This window comes from Pogona vitticeps, chromosome 6, assembly GCF_051106095.1.
Source record: "Pogona vitticeps strain Pit_001003342236 chromosome 6, PviZW2.1, whole genome shotgun sequence".
Classification (NCBI taxonomy): Eukaryota; Metazoa; Chordata; class Lepidosauria; order Squamata; family Agamidae; genus Pogona; species Pogona vitticeps.
In genome coordinates, this window is record NC_135788.1 from 108,845,450 (window position 1) to 108,867,453 (window position 22,004).

At 42.7% G+C, this 22,004-nt stretch overlaps 1 protein-coding gene across 2 annotated transcripts in view; it reads right to left on the reverse strand.

Annotated features, from left to right (window-relative positions):
* LMTK3 (lemur tyrosine kinase 3) overlaps positions 1-21,793 on the reverse strand; it is a 50,583-nt gene extending 28,790 nt beyond the window's left edge. Inside the window, exons 1-9 of one of the 2 annotated variants that reach the window (XM_072976748.2) lie at positions 15,272-21,793; positions 10,722-10,855; positions 10,040-10,190; positions 8,857-8,933; positions 7,839-7,957; positions 6,323-6,407; positions 5,003-5,151; positions 2,695-2,779; positions 503-624 (exon numbers count right to left, since the gene is read on the reverse strand). In XM_072976748.2, the coding sequence (XP_072832849.2) occupies positions 503-624; positions 2,695-2,779; positions 5,003-5,151; positions 6,323-6,407; positions 7,839-7,957; positions 8,857-8,933; positions 10,040-10,190; positions 10,722-10,855; positions 15,272-15,359 (1,010 nt within the window). In that variant the 5' untranslated portion in view covers positions 15,360-21,793. Of the gene's footprint in view, positions 1-502; positions 625-2,694; positions 2,780-5,002; positions 5,152-6,322; positions 6,411-7,838; positions 7,958-8,856; positions 8,934-10,039; positions 10,191-10,721; positions 10,856-15,271 lie in introns of both variants that reach the window. The other variant, XM_078377042.1, reaches the window with a different exon arrangement.
* Between the last annotated feature and the right edge of the window lie 211 nt (positions 21,794-22,004).

Consider the following 22,004-nt stretch of genomic DNA (forward strand, 5'->3'; position numbering starts at 1 on the left):
GTGAATGAAAAGGCCATCATTTGGTGTGGGGAGAAAAAAAACCATAAAAATAGCCACAGCTTAGAGAAGTTACTTTTTTAGATGAAAAGTACAGAAATATTCCAGCCAACATCAGGGATCCTGTGAAACGTCATCCAAAAAAATAATGTTTCCAAGTTTGCATGTCACATTAGGTGAACCTGGGAATGATGGAAGAAATGGAGAAATGTTCCTCATTTTCAGGTGCTCTCATGAAAACTACTAAATCCCAGACTGTATACACCATCTGCAACAAATCAAATCCCTAAACCAAAGAGCATCTATAACCAGGAATATTGTGCACAGGGAAATCAAAATAACCAGTTGGATATGCTTTTTCCTGATAACTTTAAAGACACATTTGTTTCAGCATTAGCCCAGTTGGATGGTGCAACTATAAAGAGGTGTGAGTGGGAATGCAAACTGAATTTCCCCCAAGCAAGAGGTAGGGGACAGCAGGGCAGATGGGACATTGAGGACTCACCAAACATTGCTCTCCTTGGTTTGATCCACAACGATGAGATTTCCATGCATCTCGTCCAACAACTCTGGAGCAACCCAACGCAAAGGGATCCAGAGCCGGTCTGGAGTAATATAATAGTCTTCCTACAAAACAGAAATGAAGAGCAACACTGGAACAAAACTGAATTTGTGTGTACAACCCAATGGCTTGCAGATGACAGTATGAATCACAGAACTCCCAGAACTATCCTTAGAATACAGATGTTCCCTTTTCCAAACTTTGGTGCACACATTCCCATATGGGATCCTTTTATTCTGACACCAGTCAGAAGGCTCTGCTCTCCTCACCTGCATCTAGACTGAGGTATCCATTACTATCCATTGTTTGTAACAATTCCCTTAAATACTGTAATGCTATTGAATGGTATGTTTCAGCTTAGTATGAATCAGACCATACTTCCCACAGAATATTTTACAACTCAGATGTATTCCATAAAGTGTTCCAGACCTGGTATAACAAGTTCTCAAACAAAATTTTCCAAACAGGACCACACCAAAATATATTGCAAAGGGCAAAAAGACAGGCTCCTTCCCTCTGCTACACGTGTAGAATGCAGTGGCATTGACAGGTAACACAGTCTCGTCTGCCAATAGACACGAGATAGCAAAGCATTTGTTTCATTGGGCCAAGGATTGGTCACATTTAGAGATGGGCACAAATAGCTGAACCAGCAGCTCATGCCAGGTTGTTTTTTTGTCTGAACAGGTGTTCAGCACTTCCCAGCCCCGCCTCCTCCAGCAGGCACCCATTCAGAGGCAGTGCCTGGAGGAGGCAGGGCAGAGAAGCCAGGGCACTACCTCTGAGTGGGTGCCTGCTGATGGAGGCAAGGCTGGGAACCAATAAATACGTGTTTGACCTAAAAACAAACCAGCCCAAACCACCAGTTCATGCCCATCTCTAGTCACGTCTCTGCCCTCTAACAGATAGAGCTCAGGAGGAATACAGTATGTGGGGAAGCACTGCTGCAGCCCAACTCCTAGCATCTACTGCCACAGGACATTACCCAAGCATCGCTACACCATGACTTCATGGTATAGCATTGTTTGGGAAGGACCATCTGGGAATCAAAATGGCATTTGCCTACAACCAGCCTCAGGCGGAGTGGTACCCTAGCACCAAAAACAGATTCAGTCCCTCCAAAATGCCCATTTAATCATCTTCGCATGGAGCAGAAATCTGAACCAGGGTTGAGCAATTCTGGCTTATAAACACAGAATTGGAGACACACATAGGCAACCCTCCCCCCCTCCCAGCATGCTGACACATTTGTGCCAGAACTGGGGGAGAAGACTGAGAGTGAAGAGAATTCTCCAGAGAGAACTATGAACTAGAGCATGCGACAAGAGGTCCAAAATACGAGTTATGTCATTGTCAGATCATGCATTAAGTTTTAGACTTCTTATAATCACAACCGTGACAAAAAAAATCTTTCTTTCTGGTTCAGTTGTTACATGGTGTTATGACTGACTACCAGACATAATGAGCTGCTATCTTGAAAAAGTATGTTATAGCAGAATTACCTGAAGTAAGTGACACAAATGGAAGACAGGCCAAGATAAAAAAATGAAATATAAATTACAGGAGGTGTAACATCTTGGCAGAAAATGGGATTTTATATACAATGTAAGCACACAAAATCCCACTCCATGGTGTTCCTCCAAGAATCACCACAAGGACTACCCAATGCCATACTGTGGAGATCTCCCTTAATGCAACTTTGAAATACCACCATATATATTAGGATTTGCTAATAATATAAAGATAGCCAGTGTAATGTCCCCAAGGGATTGTGAGAAGACCAGCATGTATAGACAGGTATAAGAGCATGTTCTTCTTTTTAGCAAAGGTATGTTACAGACAATGAGGTATGTACTTAGGGTCTTTCCTGAAAGAAGATCCAAAGGAACTTCTTGAGAATATTAATGGAACTTCCTCGGAAAGACAATTCAAATGAAGCTACCAACTCAGATTTTCCATTTTATGGCACTCTGTGTGTTTCTTATATAGCTATGAACTATTTTTGGTTCCGTAGACTGTCCTTATACGCATTGCTGTATATGGCAGTCTCTACTGGCCAGGATTGAATAAAATGCTTTCCTAAATCTGCAATACACCTCCTTACAAATTCGTAAAAGAAAAGTTCTCCACAATACCTTATAATTGTTGTGGGACAGTCCGTAGTCTCCAACTCTCACTGTGAGGTCAGAGGTTAGCAAGCAATTCCGAAGGGCCAGATCACTGTGGAGGGATAACCAGTCCTCAATTAACATCAGAAGGTTCCAAAAAGGAAAAAGCAAACAGTCCACTTCTTGACCAGTTTTCCTTATTATAAACATCCCAATAAAATAGTAAGGAAAACTGGGAAACCGGTTGCTTTTTGTTGCACATATCAAAGGCTTTTGTTTGTTTCACCCTCTCATCCCTTTAAAAGGGTCAAGAATGTACATAACAATCCTCCTTTTTTTAAAAAATCCTCAGAACCCTGGGAGATAGCTTACACTGAAAAATGGTGGTCATGCCCACATGGAATAGTAAGTAAGCCAGGACTGTGGAGAACCTTAGGTTACTGGGAACAAACTGTGTGCTCCATCTACTTCTACTAATCTCATGACTAGCTAAAGTTTATTTTGTGGTTTGTTTAGCATACTGTCCAGTGTTGGGATCCTGGCTTGTTTCATCCTTTACAACAGTGGTCCCCAACCTTGGGCCTCCAGATGTTCTTGGACCTCAACTCCCAGAAATCCTGGCCAGCAGAGGTGGTGGTGAGGGCTTGTGGGAACTGTAGTTCAAGTACATCTGGAGGCCCAAGGTTGGGGACCACTGATTTACAAGCAAGAGGCATAAATTAAGGTTTTCATTAATTTATCTTGAATTAAATTAGCAGTCTAAAAACACTCAAAGTATTGGAATAATAGCATTAAAATCACCTACATCTGTACAGACTTGCACTCTCTTTCCCATTTTATGATTCTAAGTAGAACTTTCCAGGGGAAAATAACTAGTTTGCATGGATGGTCCATAAAAATAACTCAGGAAATATGGCAAGTAGACACTAGATCCTTTTTTACCATGCAACCTCCCTGCCTTATTCTTTGGATTTCATGAAGGCTTCCTTCCACTTCCCCCTTCACTCACAGTTCTTCTGTGTTTTTCCACCACTTCTGTTTCTCTTCTTATCAGAGAAAGTTCATAAAGAGGAAAGGATGGCAGAGCTGCACAATTACTTTTAACTCCTAACACGAAGAGCTTTCTTTCTGTAAATCCTCCCTTTTTTTGGAGCTACCAGCACTCTACTTCATGATGCAATGTCCCTGTTGGTCCACACTTATTTCTTTGCGACTTCTGTATAATCCACCTTTCTATTTCACTGAGAGTCACTTTGGTGTAGTGGTTAGAGTGTTGGGCTGGGACTCAGAAGACCTGGTTTCAAATCCCCACTCAGTCATGAAGCTCACTGAGTGATCTTGGGCCAGTCACCTTCTGTCAGGTTACCTCACAGGGTGACTGTGAGGATAAAGCGAAAAAACATATAGGTCACTTTGGCCTCATTTGGAGGGAAAGTGGGATGGAAATGTTCCCAACAATGTGAAAAATCATCTAATACAATAAAATAAACGTTTAACCACCAGTCAAGAAACCAAAATAGCCACAGAAAACAATTAATTAATCAGATGCTGCTAACAGCATAGAGAAAGAGAAAAATAGAAACAAGAATGTTTCTAATGGGCACCTATGTGATCATTAAGCACTCTGAATTCTTAGGTAAAGGTTCCCTTTGACATTTAGTCCAGTTGTGTCCAACTCTAGGGCACGGTGCTCATCCCCATCTCCAAGCTGTAGAGCCATCGTTTGTCTGTAGACAATTTCCGTGGTCATGTGGCCAGCGCAACTAGACACGGAATGCCGTTACCTTCCCACTGAGGTGGTACCTATTTATCTACTCACATTTTTACATGTTTTCAAAACTGCTAGGTTGGCAGGAGCTGGCACAAGTGACAGGAGCTCACTCCGCCGCGTGGATTCGATCTTAGGATTGCTGGTCTTCTGACCTTGTAGCACAGAGGCTTACGCAATTTAATCCACAGTGCCACCACGTCACTTATTAGTGCATGAATTCTTAGTGCAACATAAAAGCCCCAGTTCTTCATAGCTATCTATTGCACTTCTGATTTCCAAAGTTTGTGTACACAAAGCATGACCCCAGCAAACCTTAACATATACGTTCATAACTTGTTCACACTTTATCCAACTTTAGTGCAATCAGATAAATCTGATTTGAATCTGAGAGATCACCAGAGTCCCATTTTTTTTATAGCACAGCACATTTTAAGATGTCATCATCTCCTTTCCTTGGACAAATACCTGGGATTCTAGATTTTGTCCCTCCTAAGCAATTCTTAATGCACTGTTACACATTTCCTTCCTGGAGAACAAAAGATTCCTGGTTGCCCCCATACCTACCTGTGGATGTAATTGTTTTTATGCAAGTGTAGTACCCCCAGAGTGATCTCATAGGCCATGCGCTGTAGTGTGCTGAGGTCACGAGTCAGCAGATCAGGAGTCATCCCATCTGCTTTGCGCTGAGCTCTAAGGTAGCGTTTCAGATCTCCCTGGAAGGACACGTGGGAGAAGATAAAATAATCATCATGGGCCATCACGTCAAGCCTGATTTATGGCAATCCATTTCAGGGTTTTCTAGGTAGAGAATACTCAGAAGCTGTTTACCATTTCCTTCTTCAGGGGATGTCCTGGGACTGCACAGCTTGCCCACAGCTACATAAGATGGTTCTATTCATAGGAGGCGCAGTGGGGAATTGAACTCTCAGCCTCTCAAAACCACTGAGCTAGCCAGCTATAACAATCATCTTACAACCGCAGAGCTTACAACTGGAAGGGATAATCAAGTCCAGCCACTATCAAGGAGGCAAAAGAGGTGAACTGAACTCCCAACCACTAGCTCCACAGATACCTAAACCACTGAGCTTTTTAGCCAAGTTAAAACGAATTCAAGAAAATTGTCCAGAGCCTGGCATTATAACATTTATGTGTAAAAAAGAAAGAATACATAGAGGTATTTGCTTGTTGTCCTTACTCCAACCATGCTTTTTGTCTTTACCCAAAATTGGCTTTATAAAATGCCGTATCACCAGATCTGGCTGTGGAACGGCATCACAAACTCAATCAAAAGGAAGTGCTGGCCTCTGAATAAGTACACCTCTGCATTTCAAATACTTAAAATTAAACCACACAACCCATTCCTTAAATATCTCACTTACTTTGAAAGCTCTGTTAGGGTTTCCATAAGTTAGTTACAGCTTGGAGCTACATAACACACAAATACAGTATAGTGAAAGTGTTTTGTGACCAGCAGGACACCTTCCCACTTTTTTCAGGGGTGAGGCAAATATCATTATTATTTCTAATTAATGTTTTTTAAAAATAGTGATTCGCTGTGTTTTGTACCACAACTGAGAACAATTAAAGCAATAAGCTGAAATAGTACAATAACAATAATAACTGTAGCAAGATTCGCTGTATTTCAATTTATAGTGACAGTTATTATTTCTAAATCTGTGTCCATGGCTATAAATTAGCTTTTGCAATTTTTGGTGCCACACTTTGCCTTTTGGGAAAGATGTACAAGAGGACACCCCAGTTAAAGAGGAAAGAAGGGGGATGTGTAACAGAGAGCTTTCTGCCATACAGAAATGTGAAACCCGAGTACTGCAGAGATAACTTTCTCTCTTCCCACCCCATTTACTTGGGCTTCTCTTTACTTACCAGCTGGCAGAATTCCATGATGAGCAAGAAGGGGATTGTCTCTGTACACAAGCCGAGACATTGCAATATGTTTGGATGCTGGAGGCTTCTTGAGAGTAAGGGATGGCAAGAGAGAGGCACAGGAGAAAAAAGGGAGAAGGAAGGTTTAGTAGAATGCATCTATTTTTTAAAAAAAGGGGCATTTAAGTTTTCAACTACCAAAGTGTGTATCAACCCTCTCTTAGGGTTTGCACTGTCAAAGACTTCCTTAAATCTGTTTGCCTTTGGCCATTACCCAGTCCCCCATTAACATGTCACTAAGAGCCACATGCCCCTATTTGTTTGCTGTGAATGTTTTTAAAAGGCTTGGTTGAATTAATATTCCAACAGATGTAAAAGGGAAATGCACAAACTCAGAAGAAGGGAGGTGAACATGGAATTGGGTAGAGTAGGGTAAGAGAATCACTAATGGAGCTTCCTTGGCTGGGAGACTCTTTCCAAAACTTTTCCTGCCCCGGTCTTAGATATTGCTGGATGATCAGACAAAAAAAAATCTGAGTTTTTACCAAAAAGAGAGAGCGTAATCTCAGAGTCAAACTAGACATAAGAGGAAATGTGTGTCCCTTGTTAATAACACATTCACCCTCCAGAAATGAGATTTGATGCATACCTTGTCAATCACACTTGCAAAGTAAGATCATGTTTATCTTCCAGTGACTAGTCACAATTCACAAAACAAAGCATAGGTCTAGGAAAGATATGGAGGTGAGGAAAAACATGTACTATGATAGATATTTAATGGCTTGAGGGAGCACTGCTTTCAAACAGACGTTAATTTGACCAATATTGGTCATGCAATGAAATCTGTGTGTTTATTCAAAGGCTATAATACAACATAGAATTTGGAAGTAACTAGTTATAAGTTGAATGTATTCTCGAAGGCATTTTCGAATGCCAACAAACAACAACAGAGCATGGACAGAGTTCCTACTCCAATCCTCTGAAGATGCCAGCCACAGAGACTGCCGAAACGTCAAGAAGAACAATCTTTGAACAACAGCCATTAGTTATAAGTTACTCGTAATTGGCTGAAATCCTGTTGTTGAGCAGAGTAGGTAGTAAGGCTGATTGAATCTATGGGGATTTGATAAGTCTTCTCCTCCATAAATGCAATTAATTGTTATGCCTGCTCTAGTGTGATTTACTACACTAAGCAACAGGATTTCAGCCAGTCATTGTTAAAAGGCAGAATATCAAAGACCAGTTAGAAAAAGTATGGCATAAAAAAAGACACCTCTGATCACTTAACATTTAAAAAGCCCTAACTATAATGGCAAATGGCTACTTTGGGGGACCTTATAACTGCAGCAAATTACTTTTAAAAATTAACTTTCCAAGTTCTGGTTTAAAAGATGAAAGCGGTCTGTTGTTCTGGATCCCATTTTTTACTGAGAGCTGCAACTACTTCTGAGATATGGGCAACTATTTATATCCCTCAGCCCATCTGTTTGGTTGTTCCAGCTTATCATACACTTACCGATAGGGCTGGGCTTCTGCCAGGAATTTCCTCTGCTCAAGTGGCCCAGCACTCACCCGCAACTCCTTCACTACCACCTGTGCTGGGGTGAAATCTGAGAATATTTCTCCCAGAATTACCTGTGAAAGAGAAAGGGGGGAAGGGAAAAACCCATGTAAACCGACTGCCAGGTTATCACGCTATATATCTGGATCATAGTTCACCTTGAAGAGTTTACACTGGCAGTCAGAAAATTCAGTCAACTGCAATTGCCTACAAATGGCTAGATTCCTGGTTACCTGAAAGAGCACTATGCATAACAGGGAGGTGACCAAGAAAAAAGTGTCTGCTTACCAAAATGTAACCCAATTCAGAAATACACTTTTTTCTTCTTTTGGACATGAGGTAGGTTACACCTGTATCAATACAGTGCCCTACAAAAGTCAAGAATTTTTGAAAAGCTTTTTTTCCCCTTTGCTAACTCTTTCTACCTGACAAGGATACCCAAACGTTGTGGTCAGAAGTCTCTCTCTCTCTCTTTACATCCTTCCCTGCAAAAAAATTAAATTAGATGGAGAGAGGAGAAAGGGCCTTCTCAGCCATGGCACTTTGTCTACTGAATGCCTTTGTCACACAAGATAGCTAGCTGCTAACTCCAATGTCGTTTCGATACCATTTTTGTTTGCCAAGTGCTTTTATTTTCAAACTTCATTGCAGATTTCATTTGAACCATTTCATTTAATTTTGCAGCCTGCTTTTAACAGCAGCTGTTAAAGTTATTTCTCTCTTTGATCTTTATCATTTCACTTTTTCTATACATGCATGCATGTGTATATTTACTTACATTGCTGTTACAAACCACAAGGGACATTTTACTGAAATACAATAAAATTCACCACGTTGTCTGTGCAACATCAGTAGTTCTGAGATAAAATCAGTTTTCCTTTCTTTTCCTTCCTTCCTTTCCAGAATATTAGATCCTACTCCTCCCAAATCCTGTTCTTAGATCACATCCAATGGGATCTGAAAAAAGTCTCACCTTTCCAAACCAGCCATTTCCAATCTCCTGCAGGTAACTGAGGTGCTGCCTGCTGAGTCCTAGGTGCTTCACCAGATCTGAAAGAGGAGCACGATGGTTTGATAAGGGAAATCAAGGACATGACAAAACGGTTTAGCATTAAACCCCAACCTTGCTCATGCTTCAAAGCTACAGGACCAAACTATGTTGTGAAATAAGGTGGAAAGGTTGAGAACACAGGAAGGAAGGTCCCAGTTGGCATGCATCATTTGGTCCAATCCAACTCTCTTCCAAGCCCTGAGGCTCTATCTGCATGGACGTGCCAGGGTACCTGTCAGCTGGGAAACCCATAAGCATGATCCATAATGTCTCAAATCTCAGACTGCAAACAACAGCAAGGACCTTTGCTTGTCCTTTGTTTTCTTCAACAAAGGAAAGCACAGGGTAACCAAAGCTTCCCACGTCCAGCTGCCAGCCATAGGTACTCTCCTATGTGCAGTTTTATTTCCCTTTTCTTGTGGAAGGCAAAAAGGAGCAAAACCTTGAAAACTCCAGCCAGTGCTGTGACCACGGAGCCTATGAATATGATATGATCACACCAGTAATATTAGAGTTGTGGTTATCATTGTTAATAACCCCCCCCTCCCCAGAGTGGGGAATATAGGGATCCACCCTGCACAGGATGGTGGCGTGGTTTCTGTCCTGACACCCAAAGCTGGTTTTTCACCTCATTATGGCTTGACACTACTACATACCCAGTGAGAGTCATGATGAACAGGGCATGTCATTCTAACACAGCTCACGCAGTCACCCAAGGCCTTTTCTGTTATACTTGCTCCTCATGCCTTGCTCTGCTAAAATATATCTATATCTCTTCATTTTAAAAAGCCTTTTTTTCCTGTTCCTGGAGTGATGATTTTGCATTTAAAAAAAGAGGCACCCTTTCCCCCTTGTTTCCCACCCATCAGAACAACAGATGTTATAGAAATGGAATGACACCACTACCAGTTTTCACTCTCCCTTTGCTTTTTAAGACTGATGTGTGGGTCTTCATGGCAAGAAAACTGACCCACTGATGCCTAGAGCTTGCCCACCTGTACGTGAAACATCTGTTGTCTCAGTGGATCAAAACTGATGTAGATGTCATTAAGAATGAAGAAGAAGCCAACCAAATCCCCCTATTCTCACCTCCATGGATCCTTACCTGTTTTGGGAATCTGTTGGTTGGAGGTTGGGAGCGACACCTCAGAGAGTGGCAAGATATAGACATCTGGGATAGACTGAGAAGAGGACGTCTCTTCTGCGGGTGGCGTGTACTCTCCAGAATATTCTTCTCCATCAGGGTTTTCAAATTCCTGTCAGGTAAGCAGAGGTGGGTATAAGGATGTTAATACAGAGAAGGCCTAAATGTTAAAGGAACTCTGAAGTCGCTTTACATGCTTTTACATTATGAGGGATATCTGAGGAAATCACCTCAAATGGAGTATCTTCGTGTTTCATGCCAAAAAAAGCTGTGCTCAGACACAGAAGAGAAAAACACACAGTGAGCACTGTAAAACTGATGATTGTTTCAAATGAGACAGACAAACCATCCTATGTTTGCAATCATTTATGCACCATATTTTTTAAGTCATCTTTGGAGTTTTGCATGAAATATAGTGATCTGGAAGTCATGACATTCCAATAACTGTAGCTTGACTTAATTAACACAATGCAAACTGGGATGTTTACTTTTGGGATGAGTAAAACAGGTGTGGGCAAAGTGTACCCCCAGAGGAACACATGTGGTCCCCAAGAGACCTTCTGGAGTTACCCACTCCTGCAGTAAAGGATAAAAAGAAAATGGTGGTGTCATGCCCATCTCTTATCTCCACAGTGTATCTTACCTTGAACCCGACATCGCCTCGCTTGCAACACAGGCAGGTGAGAAGGAGGAAGATAAAGGCCAGTAAGCCAGAGCAGGAGATCAGGACTACAGCATAGGGAGGAGCAAGGGGAGTCCGGCCCTGGGAGAAACCATCTGGAGGAAAGACAAGAGACAAAAAATGAAGGGGCAATTGCTTCAAATGGTGGGCGGTTGTGATGCTACACTGGAGGTGAAAGCATCAAAAAGCCACAGTATGCTAATATCTTGCTTAGGAGTGACTAATTCTACAATATAAGCAAGCTTTCAGGTTTTCCATAGGTCTTAGATGGGGTTGAAGAAGCAGCCGATCCCCAGCCTGGGTCCCAAAACATTGTTTTATAATTTTGGAGCTATAATCCAAAAAAGAGTATGTTTTTCAGGCTCAGCCTTACTACATAATTGTAAATGCCACACACACCCCAGGGCCAGGGTAGCGAGCAAAACTTCCTCAGACATGGTGGCCATGAACTCCAGACTTGTAGAATTATACAGCCAGAGTTTGACTATAATTAGGCTGGGATAGGATACAGGAAAAAAGGGGAAGCAACAACCCCCTTCCTATCTGTATGTCTGTCGGGGTGGGGGGGCTGAATTTCCAGCACTAATTCACCTGGTGGTTCCCTCCCTTCTGAACCCCTAGTTTCCCTCATCGGGGCTAGTAGATCACAAGTTCCTTGCTGGTGTGGCTTCCACACTGGCCCTAGCCAGCCAGTGCCTCTCAAGGATGGCTTGTACTGCCAAATTCCCATCAGAGGCCGGAGGTCCCTGCCTTTCTTCTGGAGGGGCTGCCACCACTCCTTTCTTTTGCAACAACACTGCCTCCGATGGGTTGGGGGGGGCCCAGCTGTCCAACTGGTCACTGAGGTCTTCAGTGGGCAGCAGGACATGTTGTAGACTGAGGAGATTTTGGGTCAAACACACCTCTCTTGCAACCTCAGGGTCCAGATCCACCTGGGACAGGTGGATCTGGACAAGGATGCTGGTCCAAGAATGCTTAAGGTAGGTGTAATCCACCACTCCTTCTGCACAGAGGACCAGGTCAAGTTCTTTAGCGGTAGCACCCCAGGTCCCTTCCTCCTTGTGCCTGGTAATCCTGGCGTCTTCAACCCCATCGTCCTCTTTGATGTCCTGCTCTTCCTTCTCTCCTCCAACTGCCCCCTCTATGTCAATCTTGTCCATCTCTGACCCACCCTGTCATCTCACAAAGGTGGGATCTATCTGCTACCACCTTCTCCCTGCCTTAGGCAGGTTGATCTGCTTCTGTGCCCTCCTGAGGCCCATCAGTGGGTGCAGGGTGAAGGCAGAGAGCCCATCAAGGGTACCCGTAGCAACCCCCTCACAAGAATATATAAGAAAGGCCTGACAAATAGTCTGTGGTACCTTGGGAATGAGGCATAAGGAGATACCACACGTCCTACCATAAGCAGTCACAAAACCTACCCCCTTCAAAGGTAGCCTTAGCCTCTTTTTGCTAGCCAAGTAGCCCTTGATAAAACCAGCCCCCCAAAGAGTCCACTACAAAATTCCCTAGTTCCCTATGAAATCTGTTCTTTTTGGCAGAAAAAGGTATCAGGGCCAGAGAGATGCTTGTTTGCCAAGTCTACCTCAGAAATCAGCTCCAGACTGCCTACCCTCTCAGTGACATCAGAGCAGGCAAACCAATGGCATCACAGAGTAACACATATACGTTTTAGATTGCATCATGACATCATAGCATGTATAGTAAGGGAGATGGAAACTAGTGCATGATTGTGCATGATGGAGAGCAAACTGATTTTGCAAGTAAGGGGAAATATAACTTTGATTTTAAATTAAGAAGAAGAAGAAACTTTCCATATGCAAGAACTGTTGAGATAACAACATCCTGAAATTACCAGCAATGAAACAAGTCTTATTAGCTACTTTACCCTAAATAAAGTTGAACCTGCCTATCCAGAAAGGGATAGAACAAACACTGCAATCTGTCTGACTGTCTGTCTAATCCAGGGATGGGCAAAGTTTGAGTGTTGTTGGACTACAACTGACAAGAATTGCAACCCAACAATATTTAGAGTTACACTTTGCCCCTGCCTGTTCTAATTCAACAACACTTCAGAACTAGCTGTGGGGAATTTATATTTTACTGTATCTGTTATGCACAGAAAATAACTGTTCCGCTGCTTCAGGGGAAACGTTACGGTAATTTGTCCTTTTCGCAGAACAGCCTGCCAAATATTTCGAATAAAACTCACAAGCAATCTTCCCCAGTCTGAACTTTGCATACATAACACATATTTGATTTATAACAGGAAGTCTTCCCCCCCCTCCTCCATTTTACAGATGAGCAGTTGAGTCTGAGGAAGGTAACAATGCTAAGCATGCCTCAGTTCCATCTTGGCTGGATTAATGTAACACATTCTACATGGTGCTGCCTTTGGAAAGTGTTCAGAAACTTAAGAAGGCCCAAAACACTGCTGTCAAATTGTTCACTGGTGCTGGCTTCAGGGATCACATAACCCACCCTGTTACAGCAGCTCAACCGGCTGTCAGTCCCATCACCCTCACAGATGTATTTGGTGGGGACACAGGAGAGGGCCTTCTCGGTTGCTGCTCCCAGACTCTGGAATTCCCCACCACAGGAAGCCAAGCTGGCTTCATCTTTGCCGTCGTTCCATAAGAACGTGAGGATCTTTCTTTTCTGGCAGGCTTTCCTTTAGTGACTGGCTTTCTAAGCAAGATTTTAAAATTGACATGATTAGTATTTTGTTGTTTTAAGCTATTTGAATAATGCTTTTATTTAACATTTTTAATATAATGTACATTTGATTCTTTTTAAATATTTGAATAATTTATTGTTTATATTTATCTCTTTTAATGATGTAAGCAAAATAGTAATAATAATCATCATCATGTGGCGTGAAGTCAGTTTTGACTTCTGGTGACCGTTGTCAGGGTTTCCCAGGTAGAGAATCCTCAGAAATGGTTTCCCTTCCCTTCTCCCAGGGGGTGCCTTGGGACTGTGCAGCTTGCCCAACGCCACACAGGTTGGCAATACTTGCAGGAGGCACACTGGGGAGTCGGGCTGCCAACATATGGCTCCACAGCCAAATACCTAAACCACTGAGCTATCCAGCCAGCTTTTATGGAGAAAGGTGGAGGAAAAATATTTTAAATAAATAAAAATAAATAAAGAACAGGAAATTAATGGTGAAGTTGATGGTTCAAGGGTGTGGTGGCGCTGCGGGCTAAACCGCAGAAGCCTGTGCTGCAGGGTCAGAAGACCAAGCAGTCGTAAGATCGAATCCACACGACGGAGTGAGCGCCTGTCGCTTGTCCCAGCTCCCGCCAACCTAGCGGTTCGAAAGCATGCAAATGCGAGTAGATAAATAGGGACCACCTCGGTGGGAAGGTAACAGCGTTCCGTGTCTAAGTCACACTGGCCATGTGACCACGGAAGATTGTCTTCAGACAAACGCTGGCTCTATGGCTTGGAAACGGGGATGAGCACCGCGCCCTAGAGTCGAACACGACCGGACAAAAATTGTCAAGGGGAACCTTTACCTTTACCTTTTGATGGTTCAAGCTGTGTCTTTCAGAGCTGTTTTTAACACTGTATCCAATCACCTGGCCCATGTAATTTACTCTACCTCAGATGTCCCACCAACATATATCTCCACTTTTCCATCTACATCTACAACTAGTCATCCATGCCTCCTTCCACAAATGGCTTCCTATCCCTTTCAGCCCATCATCATAACCACCCTTTCAGATGCCCATCTTCTTTAACTCCCACCATGAAGCCCTCCATCATCTTGTCCACCTCACAAGTGCTGACTCTTCCAACTCCACACCAGCACTTAACATACACCCACAATGAACCCTACACCGTCCTCGGTAGAATCTTATGCCATAGGTTCAGTCAGATAGAGCCACAACAGTCTATACAATGGGCTATCAGACCATTCACACCTTCACATGCTCCATTTCCTGGATGCCACAGGTCTCCCCAATCACAAACCTCACACCCATCTCACATAATCAACCTACCTCTTGTTCTCTACACAAGGAAATATGAATCCCAGATCTCAGTCAATGTGCAATAATCATATCAGATATGTATAAAATAGTGTATAAAAACACTGTCCCCTCCCAATAAAATTGTCTCAGAGGCCCCCTTATGTTTCCTCAATTTACACAGTCACCATCACCAAGGGAGGGTCATGGAGATGAAGAAGCCATCAAATGCCAGTAAACACCACTACCAGCATACCTAACTAGGAAAATCTGCAATGATTAATTTGTTCTGCACAGGAATTCCGGCTTCCCCTAGAGAATGGAATGTATAACTCAGACAGCCTTGTCTAGGGAAAATCCCCCATATCTGTCATCTTACCCTTTTTGCGCACAAAAGGGGGGACTGACAGGTTTGGGCAGGTAACCCCCTCACACATAACAGGTGGTCGCAAATGGTGGAGAGGGAGGCAACGACGAGGAAGGGCTGGTCGCTACCACAGACAAATGGGAGCCCTCTTGCGACCTGCCAAGACTCACCATTTCCCGAAGGCGCTGCCAAAGCTTTCTCAGGGTTGAAATACGACATGGACGCAGCCAGGAGAAGGAAGGGGCCTTGTCTTAGCATCTTAGGGGGAGTCTAGAATCATGGATCAGGAAGGAGGAGAAGGAGGCGGGGAGAGGTCTCAAGACGCAGGTGCAGCCGGGTGGTGGGTTGTGGGGTGGGGGGAGAAGGAAGGGAAAAGGTGTCAAAGAAATCAGCTATCCAGCAAAGCAAAGCAAAGGAGAGAAGGGGGAAAGGGGGGTGGGGGGGGCTTCAGCCGTCAGAAACGACGAGATGGAGCAAAAGATGCCAGGAACAATGGTACCCAGCAGATTGTGTTGCTTGCATCCTTGACACGACGTGCGCCAGCCAGACGGGATGTTGATGTTGCTGGTACCTGGATCTCAGCCCCAGACATCTCTTCTCACGGCCGGCCGAAGGAAAGGGAGGAGATAGAAAATTAAATAAATAAATAAATGGAGGAGGCGAAGGATATCAAAGGGGGCTGAAGCAAACAGGAGACAAGGATTGGTGGGGGGAAAGACCTAGACTGCAACAATAGGTGATCTCACATGGGGAAGGGGAGGGAATCGAAGGAAGCAGATGTATAAGGAGGGGAAGGGAGGGGGAACGAGGTGAAGAAGAGAACCTTTAAAAAAAATCTACGTGAAGGAAAGGAGAAGGGAAAAAAAGAGGGAAGAGAGAAATGGGGAGGAAGGAGATTGGGTGCCCCCCTCCCCTGGTCCTTGCTCTCTGGGTAGCAGAGAAATTGATGGAGATTAAAGCCCTCCCACTCAGACAGGGTTGTTGATTGGACAATGGGCATGTCACATAAGCCAAAAGGAGGAGGATGCAGGAATGGATGGGGGGGTGTTGTCACCATGGAAACCTGCTCCTGGGTAGCAGGAGCGGCAGCAGCAATGGTAACAGCAACAGCACTTCAGAAGTGAGAGGGTGAGGACCAGGAAAGGATGGAATGATTAGAAGTGGGGCTCTGATCTGCAGAAAAGGGGATTTAATATTTTGCATAAACGTTGTTCTATACACATAGCTTTCATTCCCAGATTTGGTGTCATAACCATAGCTTACCATCCCCTCCACAGGGAACTTATAACAGGTTGTAATGTTTCATGCCTGGGGAAATAGTCTCACATATAGCATCTGTGTTTGTTTGTTTGTTTATTTATTTATTGAATTAAAATGTTCCCATAATGTGCTTCAGCCATAATGGTAATAATAAGAAAATGACTGAAAATGGCATTATTTAAGACAGCATTTAATACATAGCTAAAAATCAGTGTTGGGGGAGGGGAAGAGAGGACAAAGAAAACCATACCTGACAAGTGAAATAAATCAGATAAAGTCACAATGTAAAAAACATCTTTACTCTTCCTTAGAAGGAAGAGAGGAATGTTGCAAACATAACCTACAAGAGACCAGAAAGAATTCCACAACTTAGGAGCCAACACAGAGAGGACCCTGCTTGTTTTATTCGGGAAGTTAAACAGTGTCTCACCTGACACTTAGATACAGCACTGGGATATCCAGGTAAAGCTAGGAAATAATTTTGCCTTATATATCAGACAACCTCTGCTGCCCATCAGAATTGACAACAGTGGTCTAGATAGACCCATGGTATGAATCCCCTTCGCAGATTGCTGCCTTGTCATGGCAAAGGGGCTTGAGTAATTCAGAGAAGCTATGGGCTATGCCGTGCAGGGACACCCAAGACGGACAGGTCATAGTGGAGAGTTCTGACTAAACGCAATTCACCTGGAGCAGGAATTGGCAAGCCAATCCAGTATCTTTGCCAAGAAAACTCCATGGACAGAAACGCAAGGCTAAAAGATATGACACTGGAAGATGAGCCCCTCAGGTCGGAAGGCATCCAACATGCTACTGAAGAACAGCGGAGGACAAGTACAAGTAGTTCCAGAGCTAATGAAGTGGACGGGCCAAACCTGAAAGGACACTCAGCTGTGGATGTGCATGGAAGTGAAAGGAAAGGCCGATGCTGCAAAGAAAAATATTGCAAAGGAAATTGGAATGTAAGATCAATGAACCTTGGAAAGCTGGATGTGGTCAAACAGGAGATGGCAAGAATAAACATTGACATCCTGGGTGTCAGTGAACTAAAATGGACGGGACTGGGTGAATTTGATTCAGACAATTATCGTATCTACTATTGTGGGCAAGAACCCCGCAGAAGAAATGGAGTAGCCCTCAGAATCAACAAAAGAGTGGGAAAAGCTGTACTGGGATACAATCTCAAAAATGACAGAATGGTTTCAATACGAATCCAAGGCAGACCTTTCAAAATCACAGTAATCCAAGTTTATACACCAACCACCGATGCTGAAGAGGCTGAAACTGACCAATTGTATGAAGACTTACAACACCTTCTAGAACTGACACCAAAGAAAGATGTTCTTCTCATTCTAGGGGATTAGAATTCTAAAGTAGGGAGTCAAGAGATAAAAGGAACAACAGGTAAGTTTGGCCTTGGAGTTCAAAATGAAGCAGGGCAAAGGCTAATAGAGTTTTGTCAAGAGAACGAGCTGGTCATCACAAACACACTTTTCCAACAAAAGAGGGGACTCTACACATGGACATCACCAGATGGGCAATACCGAAATAGATTGATTATATTCTCTGCAGCCAAAGATGGAGAAGCTCTATACAGACAGCAAAAACAAGACCTGGAGCTGATTGTGGCTCTGATCATCAACTTCTTATAGCAAAACTCAAGCTTAAACTGAAGAAAGTAGGAAAAACCACTGGGCTAGTCAGGTATAATCTAAACCAAATCCCTTATGAATACAGTGGTGTCTTGCTAGACAGTTACCCCACATGACAGTTTTTTCGCTAGACATTGACATGACCTAAAAATGGTTTGGCATGCATATGTATGGTATGGGAAACACAAAGAACAATCACATTGTGTAGAACATATTCTGAAGAAGCCCTTATCTTTAGTGTGGCAAAAATTCCAAACACAAACTTATAAGAAAATTCTAATATGGGTAGCTCCTATAAAGGCCTTTACGTTGAAAGTGTTGAATCAGAAGGCGGCATTACGGACATATGAAGAATTACCAACTAAAGAACAAAATATAAAAGATAAACAAGAGCTAGAGGAACTAGGGCTGGCTACAAACTGGTGGTCAATGTTGAAATTAGAATCAAAATTTAAAAAAGATAAAATTGTGGGGGTTTTTGAGGCGAAAGTTCAGGTGGATGAATTGTGGATATACACTGATGAGAAAATAATTTTTAAAATGTACACATACTTATTGGAGTATGACTTGGAGGATGAGAGGGTGAAGGAGATGATGGTAAGAGGGCCAAGTAATTTTGGATATAATATTGATATTGATAAATGGACAAAGATGTGAAAAGAGTGTCATAAAATAATTAAATCAGTGAATCTTAGGGAAAATATCCTCAAAATGTTTTACAGATGGCATTATACCTCTGTAAGATTGGCAAAAATATGAAAGGGTAACAGCAATGTTTGTTGGAAATGTAAAAAAAATAATCCAGGAACCTATTATCATATGTGGTGGACATGTGAAAAAGTCAAAAGATTCTGGATACAGGTGTGAGAAATGGCAAAAGATATTACTCAACAAAAATTAAATTTTAAAATTGAAATGTTATTATTGAATATTATGCCGGAAATTATTTTTAAGAGAATAAAATATTGTCTAATGTATATATTTTCAGCAGCTAGGTTACTCTGGGCCCAAAAATGGAAGATATGCGGAAACCTCAAGTGGTGCAGAATGCGGCAGCCAGACTCCTTACTGGAGTGAGAAAATACCAACATATCTCTCCTACTCTGGCCATGCTGCACTGGCTGCCCATCCGTTTCCGCATTGACTTCAAAGTGTTAATGCTTACATATAAAGCCCTAAGCAGTTTAGGACCTCGATACCTGGCGGAACGCTTACTCCCAACTAGTTCTACCCGTGTCACCCGCGTGAGCCAGGAGGTGAGGCTGAGAAGCCTGACGCCGAGGGAGGCCCAGAAAGAAAGAACTAGAAACCTGGCTTTCTCGGCGGTGGCTCCTCGTCTCTGGAATAACCTACCTCAGGAGATTCGCGCTGCACCCTCACTGGGTACTTTTAAGAACCAACTAAAAACATGGATGTATAGGCAGGCCTTCCCTTCCAGTTAATTCCTGTCCTCTTTCTTTTTTTCTCTCTTTATTTGATTTATTTTTATTTTTCCCATCTTATAGAATCATTTAATTAATTAATTGTTATAATTTTTTTTAGAACTTGTTATCCTTATGTTGTAAGCTGCCTAGAGTGGTCGAAATGACTAGATAGGCGGGGTATAAATACGATAAATATAAATAAATAAATAAATAAATAAATAAATAAATAAATAAATAAATAAATAAATAAATAAATAAATAAATAAATAAATAAATAAATAAATAAATAAGAATGAAGAGACCCCAATGATGGAGGAGCTCCTAAAGGAGCTGTGGGATATAGCAGAATTAGATACACTCTCAGAAGCTTTTACGGGATCAACCAAGAGATTACGTAAAGCAAAGTTGGAAGCTGACATATGATTGGCCCCAGAAAAAGACAGGAGTTTAGGATGAAACTTAGTATTTTATGAACTCAATGCTCAACGGAATCCTCTTGGAGATAACCTAGGTTCAGACAACGATGGAATATCTGTCCCAAAGGGGGGAGGGGAGAGAGATAGTTAGTTGGTAGTCTTTTGTTTTTGTGTTGGTTTGTTGGTTTGTTTTGTACTGTGTATTTTTAATTATATGTTTGGAGTCTTTGAATTAAAAAAAGAGAAGAAGAGGTGGCAAGAATACACAGAGAAATTATACCAGAAAGATCTGGATGTACCGAACAACCCAGATACTGTAGTGTTGCTGTTGCTGTCCTTGAGCCAGACATCCTGGAGAGTGAAGTCAAGTGGGCCTTAGAAAGCATGGCTAACAACAAGGCCAGTGGAGGTGATGGCATTCCAGTTGAACTATTTAAAATCTTAAAAGATGACGCTGTTAAGGCGCTACATTCAATATGCCAGCAAGTTTGGAAAACTCAGCAGTGGCCAGAGGATTGGAAAAGATCAGTCTACACCCCAGTCGCAAAGAATGCTCCAACGACTGTACAATTGCACTCATTTCACACACTAGCAAAGTTATGTTCAAGATCCTAGAAGGTAGACTTCAGCAGTATGTGGACCGAGAACTCCCAGAAGTACAAGCTGGATTTTGAAGGGACAGAGGAACTAGAGACCAAATTGTTAACATGCGCTGGATTATGGAGAAAGCCAGAGAGTTCCAGAAAAACATCTACTTCTGCTGCATTGACAACGCAAAAGCCTTTGACTGTGTGGACCACAACAAACTATGGCAAGTCCTTAAAGAAATGGGAGTGCCTCACCACCTTATCTACCTCCTGAGAAATCTATATGTGGGACAGGAAGCAACAGTTAGAACTGAATATGGAACGACTGATTGGTTCAAAATTGGCAAAGGAGTATGACAAGGCTGTATATTGTCTTATTTAGCTTATATGCAGAATACATCGTGCAAAAGGCTGGACTGGAGGAATCCCAAGCCGGAATCAAGATTACCAGAAGAAATATCAACAACCTCTGATATGCATATGATATCACCCTGATGGCAGAAAGTGAGGAGGAAATAAAGAACCTTGTAATGAGGGTGAAAGAGGAGAGTGCAAAAAAAAAATGGTCTGAAGCTCAACATCAAAAAAACTGAGATCATGGCCACTGGTCCCATCACCTCCTGGCAAATAGAAGGGGAAGATATGGAGGCAGACAGAGTTTACCTTCTTGGGCTCCATGATCATTGCAAATGGTGACAGCAGCCACGAAATTAAAAGACATCTGCTTCTTGGGAGGAAAACGACGAGAAACCTCAACAGCATCTTAAAAAGCAAAGACATCACAAAGGTGCGCATAGTCAAAAACCATAGTATGGTTTTTCCTGTAGTGATGTATGGAAGTGAGAGCTGGACCATAAAGAAAGCTGACGGCCAAAGAATTGATGCTTTTGAATTGTGGTGCTGGAGGAGACTCTTGAGAGTCCCCTGGACTGCAAGGAGAACAAACCTATCTATTTTGCAGGAAATCAACCCTGAGTGCTCATAGGAAGGAGAGATCCTGAAGTTGAGAGTGCAATACTTTGGCCATCTCATGAGAAGAAAAAACTCCCTGGAAAAGACCCTGATGTTAGGAAAGTGTCAAGGAAAGAGGAGAAGGGGACGACAGAGGATGAGATGGTTGGACAATGTCATCAAAGTTACCAACATGAATCTGACCCAACTCCGGGAGGCAATGGAAGACAGGAGGGCCTGGCGTGCTCTGGTCCATGGGGTCACAAAGAGTCGGACATGACTAAACGACAACTACTACAGTTTAACCACTGCACTAGGAGTTATAGTACCTTTTCCCACCTTTGCCAAAATATATAAGTTTCAACTGATGCAGCACAGTTAGGACTAGGGAGCCTGTGCGCCCCCCCCCCCCCCCATATTGCTGGAAGGCACCTCGCATCAGTCTTAATCCAAAGCTCATACTATATGTAGTAGTTGTTAAAGCACCACAGGACTGTGCTTTTGCTGCAACAGACAAGCATCCCTTTAGAAATACAGGGGTGCCTTTTTGTCTTTACCAGGCATGACACCACAGTACTGTATAGGCTGGACAAACAACTGTAATATCTCACAG